General features: G+C 31.7%; 1 protein-coding gene across 3 annotated transcripts in view; it reads right to left on the bottom strand.

Annotated features, from left to right (window-relative positions):
• LOC119832363 (protein CLEC16A homolog) overlaps positions 1 to 7,413 on the bottom strand; it is a 14,528-nt gene extending 7,115 nt beyond the window's left edge. The window contains exons 1-11 of one of the 3 annotated variants that reach the window (XM_038356034.1): positions 6,876 to 7,413; positions 5,912 to 6,051; positions 4,398 to 4,546; positions 3,952 to 4,094; positions 3,368 to 3,454; positions 2,192 to 3,261; positions 2,022 to 2,024; positions 1,741 to 1,941; positions 1,195 to 1,381; positions 671 to 797; positions 250 to 388 (exon numbers count right to left, since the gene is read on the bottom strand). In XM_038356034.1, coding sequence (XP_038211962.1) covers positions 250 to 388; positions 671 to 797; positions 1,195 to 1,381; positions 1,741 to 1,941; positions 2,022 to 2,024; positions 2,192 to 3,261; positions 3,368 to 3,454; positions 3,952 to 4,094; positions 4,398 to 4,546; positions 5,912 to 6,051; positions 6,876 to 7,078 — 2,449 coding nt within the window. In that variant the 5' untranslated portion in view covers positions 7,079 to 7,413. The remainder of the gene's footprint in view (positions 1 to 249; positions 389 to 670; positions 798 to 1,194; positions 1,382 to 1,740; positions 1,942 to 2,021; positions 2,025 to 2,191; positions 3,262 to 3,367; positions 3,455 to 3,951; positions 4,095 to 4,397; positions 4,547 to 5,911; positions 6,052 to 6,875) is intronic. The other 2 variants (XM_038356032.1, XM_038356033.1) reach the window with 2 other exon arrangements.
• Positions 7,414 to 8,352: the final 939 nt, after the last annotated feature.

Below are 8,352 nucleotides of genomic sequence, written 5' to 3'. Positions count from 1 at the left end.
GTAATAAATGTTATTTGCAGTTAACAATTTTCTTTTTTCTTTATTACAATATTTATGGCAAGACTAGGTATATTTAAAGGTGTTCTTTAATTTGAATATTTAAAATGATTAAATTCATCAGTTAAGCACACGCAACTAGAGCAGTAAATCATTAAATCATCATTGTTTTGCGAATCTAATTGTTTAATTATTCAGTAATGATGCTCGATGCGGCCACAAAAGAAATATATAATATCAATAAGTACTCACTGAGATCTAATGTTTTGCCCACTTGTACGAACGGCGCATGGTTTGCTAAAGGCAATTGCGTTTCTTGCTTTCCGGACAACTTAAGATACAAATCTCTGATAAGGAAAAACGTCCGGATAGCACGACGAGCCCGCTCCATCTACGGAGGAAATATGTTTCAAAGCATGCCTATATAGGCAGAATTGACAATAATAATGAAGTTCTCTCTTAAAAATTAAGTAGTCAGTAAAAATTGATATAAAAATATTAAAAAAAAATATTGTTTTTGTAGTAGTCGAAATAAAAAATATATTTTTTTATTATAATTCAACATACATTTGCATGTAATGCAAAGATCACATACGCTAAAAACCAATAAATAATATATTCTCTCTATTGAATGAAGTTTAAAATTATCCAATTACGATGGTATTTTAATTACCTCGCCACTTGGAAGTCTTTTCTCAAAGGCAATCCCGGACATAGGCGTTTTAGTCGGCGGAAGCAATATAGCCGCATCCATACAGAGCCATTCCACGTTCAATGGACGTTTACTCATTTCACAGTACCTTTAGAAAATTTGACTTTTAAGGTAAATTCTGAGTAATAACGATACGAAGCAATTTGCTTTGAATAATAATACAATATTAACAATCAGCGCCCTCTACTCTCAAAGTACCGATACTGTATTTAATTATCAAGTTTATTGTTAAAACAAACCGACAAAATGTCATTTATAACATAAAAATAATAATCTTAACTGAAGAAAAAATCGTTACCTATTTGCATCTAATAAATAAACATTACCCCTTTTTTATCAAACTTCTTGTACTGTAGGCAGCATTTGCATTAAACTATTTATTAGTCTCCAAATCCTAAAACTGACAAATAGTCTGGCTATTGACTCAACATCCTAATCATTTTATCACTACCGCCCCTAATCATCTCAATTTCCCAGTAACTTACTCATCCTCAAACATGTCCAAGAATATATCGTCGCACTTATAAAAGTTCCTAGCTAATGCGGCGGCCCTCGCCCGCAAGCTGTCCGCGGCGGCGAGGTGGCGCGCGCTCGCTATACCCCCCGACCCCTCCATGGCCGTTTTGAGTAAACGCACCGTTAACTCGCACGTGACTAGACGCACTTTCGACGCTGTAAGGGGAATGTTTGATTTTATGTGGGTGTCGATTGGAATGTCAATAAATTTAGACTTTGGAAAGTTTGTGTAGGAAATATGGTTGAAATTTCTTAATAGACTTTGTAACCATCAAATTTGATATCCTTTTCTACAAATTGTATAGAGGGAAGCGTTTAGTTTCCTTTTATTTTATATGAGCATTTCACATGTCAAATAATTTTATATAGAATGTGTTGAGTCGAAAAAGTTTAGTCTTAATATATATAAATATATATAAACAAAACATTAATTAGCAAGCACTACTAAACAATCTAGAATAGGTGTGAAAAAATTATTAATTATAGTCAAAAATATAAGTATTCATATATCTTACCAGGTTTACAGCTAAGGTACGCTATAGACATCAATTTGGATATTAACAAAGCATTAAAGCTATCTTTTGATTTTATCGGCTGAGGCGTTCCTTCCTGTGCGCTACTACTTTCTTCCTGACTATTTTCATTGGACACTATTACTTTGCCACTATCATCTAGTTCAGATCGTAGTAATGTGTCCAATAGCTCATTGCTTACTCCTGCAAATAAATATAAACTTTAAAAATAATGTCATAACAAAAAAAGAGAATTGAATAAGAAAAAACACTGTAATTCTTACCGACTGGTTAACCAAGATTGCATGAAAATGGAAAGAGAAACAATGGTGCTTTAAACATTAAATAAATGTAAATAGGTAACATATTTTGCAAAATTCGTGATGACTCAAATAAAACACGTAAATAGGTGACACATTTGAAAAATATAAGTTAGTCTTCAGTATGGTCTTACCTTTATTGTTAATCAGAGCATACAATAGACACAATGCAAATAATGCCTTGTAATCATCCTCATTACAATCCAAGGAGTCCAAAACAGTTTTTATGAAAGGCTTTTTCTCTATATTTCTGCTCTCCATTTCAATTACACCTTCTAATGTCATGGTCTTTTCTGTTGACGTAGTCGGCATGGAACCTAATAATTGTTGCTTTTCTTCGTCCGTTATATTATTAAATTCGGATACAGTTTTAGAAGAGCTCGAATCGATACCAGAATCTGGTAAAGGAGAATCGGGCATATTTTCCTTAACGGTAGGCGACTTTAGGGACTGTATTTGCGTGACCAGGTCCTCTGTAGAATCGTGAGCAATACTTGAAGTTTCGCTTATATGCGATGTGGACGGAAGAGAGGTGGATACTAACTCAGGATCAAGGTCACAGCTGGAATGATCTGTGTCATAACCGAAGGCTTTAGCGCCACTATATTCAGGCGTTGTATAATCCCTATCATGACACGTGGAACATTCCAAAGCCTTTTCTAAACTCAACTGGGGCTTCGAGAACTCCAATTTGACATTGGACTTTGCACTACTTATATACAAGTCTAATATTTTCATCGCCCCATCTTCGAATATAGATAAATCAGATTGTAGAATAATCCAGGCCAAAGCGTGGACAATAGGGCCGTGCGTTATAATTAGGAACACTTGCGATAAAAGAAATAGGGCAACCACGCAAGACACCGATGGTTTCGATTCATCTTCCGAGTCCATTTTTTGTATTGGATATTTTATTCGCGGCGGCACATCTGCACTCCTACCGGATAGAATAGCTTCAAGGTTGCGTGTAATCACTTCAATACTTTGTATGTGGTCTCTGTTATATGGAGACGATGTGGTCGGACGTTTAATGGAGGAGGAGGTTAAAGAATAAATATATAACGGTATGAGAAGTTTGTGTAAGAGATGCTCAGTGAGGACATCGTTTAAATCTGGGATATTGAGACATAGAATATCATTAATGTAATGCAGGTGATCCAAATGTTCTGCAACTAAGTCGTCAAGCTTTTGTTGTGATTGATGGCTGAAAAGGAGTAATCTTCTCTTAATTTTATAGGCGCTACAAATTTTATCATGGCCATTAACTACATATGTTACTCAGGATTTAATTCAACAGTAGTGAAACTTACTCAGCATCATTCCTGACACAAGCATCTAATTCCAATATGTGTTTACCAATGAACCACACTAGATTACTGAAGTATGGTGCTGCAGTTCTAAAATAATAACAAAAGAACTTATTTCTTATTACAAATGTTTCAAACATTATAAATGTTTCAAACATTTATAAGTACTATGAGCCTCAAGGATTTCTTCTTCCATAAATGTCATTATGAAGCTTACCGTGTTACTTTAATCAATTCTGAATCAATTAAAAACGTTTTTTTTAACCCTAAATAATTGTTAACATTATAGTAGTAATTACTTACTATGATAAAGATACATTTAACCTTAGTTCATGTGTCAGTGATGTTATTATTCATATTGTAATCAAGAAGTCATAATACATGATTATTATTTATCAGTTAGAGAAAAAAACTCATATAATATCTGTAGATGATAACTTTTTAAAGTTCAGTTATAGGCTATTAACAATTTTGTTACAAAAAAGAAGAATAAATTGGAATTGCTCAAGTTTTGTGTTCAAGTATGCCTTACGGAAATTTTAAAGCAGTGTCATTTTAGAAAAGAAATACACTAATAGTTATCTTACCTATCTCTTATAAAACGAAGCATACTTGCGTCTTGTACTCGATAAACATTTAATGTGAGAGTCCGTACAGCTATGCGAACCATAGATTCTGGATGATTAAAGAATTTGATAGCTTCCGTGTATAGTGGAAAATCTTTTGTATGCTGAAAACAAATAAGAAATAAATGGCATTCTTAACATATATACAAATTGTACTTTTTCTTATCAAACAGATTGAAATAACATTTTAACTTGATGCAATACATTAAGTGACTCCAATTAATTAAGCATTTCTCATTAGAATAAACAAACATTTCGACAAAACTACTAATAAATATAATTTTTCATTCTTTTGTATAAATAGTGACTTGCAATAACAGTTTTTGTAATTCCCATATATGTATTCCATGTGTAGCAATCAACTAAATATTCACTATGTATAGATACCCAATAATAATATATCTTACCTCATTATAGAAAAAGTGAATGGTATGATTATTTAGCTTCAGGCTGAGAGTTTTCAAAAAGGATATATAATACGCCATGACTTCCTCATCAGATACATCAAACTTATGAACAATAATTGAATTTACATGGTTGTTGCTTAATAAATAATCTGAAAAGATTTTTTTTTTGCTTTAGTGACAACACTGATCCTCCCCACAAGCCATAAAATCTTAAACAAAGTCTATTGTTAGTTGCTCATCTTAGAATCTTGTCCAAACATTAAATATTATTGAACTCAAGACTAATTAAAGATTGATTTTCTCAAGTGAGAACTATTTTTAACTTTTAAGTTAAATATGACTATAGTAACTGTTTCTGCTGCACTGATGGGATTTTTACACAGGAGCAACAGAGATATGCCAAGATACAAGAATAATAAATAACTTTCATTTGAAGTTCAGTCTCAGATCAAACAAGTACATTATCTACCAAACAATCAGCAGAGAAAATAATTTAACAGTTTAGATAAAAGAACCTCAATAATATGATATTGAAATGAATAATGCAGTATAAAAAGATTATTCCATTACCTCTTGGTAATCTCAAGTAAGGTTAGAAATGATGCATTTATTGCTTTAAATGAACTGAAACCTTATACAGCCACAAAACATCATATAAGAGGTTTATATGCTGTATAATATGCATACAATTGAAGATCAAGTTCAATTATGGCTTAACTAGGAAATGTGGGTGTATGAGAAAAATTGTTGTATTAAATTATTTTAGTTATCATCACAATTAATATTCATACATCACAATTAATCAATATAATCAATATAATATTAATCAATATTGATTATATTGATTAATTGTGATGTACCTTTTTTGTATTTGCGTATAAGTTAGTATGATATCATGTACCTATGCAAAATTTTGATGTGATAATAAGTTATAATAAAAATAAAGTAAAAATAAGTTCTAGTCTATTGTTATGACATTTATAGTAATGTCAGTTATTTTGTTTAACCCCAACAAGCACAAGAAAAAAATGTATTCCTGACAATATCAATGATTCATTTGAAAATATAACATTTTAGGCTGGCATGATTTTAAAATTTCAAAAGATGAATGGATACCTCAATATTTTTATAAAACAAAAAATATGGGTACTGGTATTTTGATCTAGCTTTGATTAAAAAAAAAACAAGTAGCTTACAATTATGAAATGTTGTAAATTGTATGGAACCCATAGTGTTGCAACTATAGTCTGACTAAGCAATGTTATTTAATATTTGCATGTATTGGTGAGTATGGTTGAATTGTAATGGAACTTTATAAACACATCAAAGATGTTTTCATTCTCTAATTTTTTAAACATTACTAAAGAGCATAGCTAGCACATACATACCACATTTAAGAAAAATTCACAATATTAAAGTAAGTGTAAATTTAATAATATGTTTCGAAGTGTTCTTTGTGGTTTCATTGTAGTTTAATTGTGAGTTTAAATAAATAAAAAAATTGCAAGACTTACAAAGAGATGTTTCATTCCTTATATTCTCAAAGAGAATATTGAGAGTCTGCAATAACTGCACACAAACATATGAAGATCCACCACACTTTTGTCTCATTATTTTCAAGAAATATGACAACATATTCTTTTCTAGGAAAAAGCTGTAAAGAAAAATATGTATAATATAATATACTAGCAGTTTGACCCTGGCTTCGCCCTGGTACTTATATAGCTTATTAGCTGTGCCAGCAGTTTCACCTGTGTAAGTCCATATCCCATAAGAATATCGGGATAAAAAGTAGCCTTAATGTAATTCCAGTTGTCCAGCTGTCTACGTATCAAATTTCATTGCAATTGGTTCAGTAGTTTTTGCGTGAAAGAGCAACAAACACACACACATCCTTACAAACTTTCGCATTTAAAATTTTAAATAGAAAGTAGGATGTCACTCAGTGACCGCCTCCTTGGTACAGTGGTTAACGCGTGAGCGTAGAACCGAGGGGTCCTGGGTTCGATTCCCGGTGGGGACGCACAAAAAAAATGTCTCGGTCTGGCAGGACACAGAAGGCTGATCACCTATTTGTCCATAAAAAAAATCGATCAGTGAAACAGATGTATATCATCTGCCCCATACCCCACTAGGGGACACGGGACTTCACTTTTATGTCACTCAGTGAAGTTATAGCTTCATAATAATGAAAAAATTTTTCAAATCGTTCCAGTAGTTTCGGAGCGTTTTCACTTCAAACAAACAAACAAAAAATCAAATCTTTCCTCTTTATAATATTAGTAAAGACATTGATATGTTTTTATATCACAAACTTCAACATGAACATAAATTATATAAAATGTATTACAAATGATACAAAGCACAAGTGCAATTAACATACTTATACAATAAGATTATTTTCCTTGCAAATTTCAAAATTAATTTGAATGAAAATCTAGCAAAACGCAAAGCAATTTAAATTAAATTTTAACTTACTCGAACACAGAACTATCATTTTGATCGCCCCATATTAAAATTTCGGCAATGCACCTCAAGGACTCTACCAAAATGCCCCGATTACTCTCGGATACAGTTGTATTCTTACATAAAATATTATGGAGATATTTTAATCTTTCCAAGGAATGGGGATTTTTAGGTCGACCCCATCCACCCCCAAACCAACTTCTACTCCGAAACATTATTCACCACACTTAAATTATGAATCGCAAAGAAACACAGAATTTATAGTTCATTTCCTGAATAGCACTGCGTATTAGAACATTATTTTATTAGTAGAATATCACTTAACAGATTCATGGTGTTCAATTTTACACAAAGGAACTCAATGAATCCACTACGCCACATGTGTTGTTGAATTTTTCTTTTATTTTTAATGATTTTGTTATTTTTATATTTCCTGTTTCAAAGTTTCATGTAATCTTGACATTTTTGACAGACACAGATGATGCTGACAGCTTACATTGACAATGTCAACAGACAACCAAGAAACGTGGGTGTATGGGAAAAATTGTTGTATTATCTGTGACGTCATAGATAACTAGACAAAAAAAGGAAAATAAGTTAGTTCCAATATTTTCTATTTCAGATATAGGAACATGGAAAGGCTTATTACGGCCTGTGAATGAAAATAACGTCTTAAAATAGTATTTTAATGCTAATGTTCTGTAAAACCTAACGTAACCTAACTTAACGTAACCGTATTTAATTTAAATACAGTTAAAATTTTTAATGTTTTATCGATATAAATTTGTTATTTCACATTCAATGTGTTTTTTGCTTAAATCAAATAACGTATAAGTTTGTAACATAAAATCTCAATAGATGGCGCCAGATTTTAGCTGGCTAAGACTAAATCAACATAGAAATTCTTTAATTTCACATTACTCAAATAAGTTTATAATATTTGCTAGAGACAATAAAACTTATTTTGTATTCGTATACTTTATTACGTATATTTGAATAATGTCCTAACTATTTCAATTCACGTGTAGATACGATAACTCATCAGTATTTAATGAAATTTTCTCAATTTTTCACGTTCTCTATCTCATTAGAAGTGGCTTTTAGGTGCTATAGTATGTATGTTATTATTTTCAGTTTGATAACTTAGCAATGTAATGGCTATATAAAATTTACACGGGAATAAGATGCTATATTATAATTAACTTAAAAGTAACCTAAACACGGGCAGAGCTGAGGGCAACAGCTATAATATATATAAAGAAATATCTTATAACAGATTTTGAACATTTGAATAACAAGACAGTATGTTAAGGTCAAAGATCCAAAGACATATTTATTTCAGGAGGAGGATTTCACATGTCTGGGCTTTGGTAATAAATTTATTGAAAAATGTGATTATTCTAATAGACATGTAGGTTTTCCCACCGCCTCTTTGGCACAATGGTTAACGCGTGAGGGTAGAACCGAAGGGATCTAGATTCAAATCCGC

This window comes from Zerene cesonia, chromosome 15 (genome assembly GCF_012273895.1).
Source record: "Zerene cesonia ecotype Mississippi chromosome 15, Zerene_cesonia_1.1, whole genome shotgun sequence".
Taxonomy (NCBI): Eukaryota; Metazoa; Arthropoda; class Insecta; order Lepidoptera; family Pieridae; genus Zerene; species Zerene cesonia.
The sequence above is the reverse complement of the archived record's forward strand: the minus strand, read 5'-3'. Positions and strand labels throughout refer to the sequence as shown.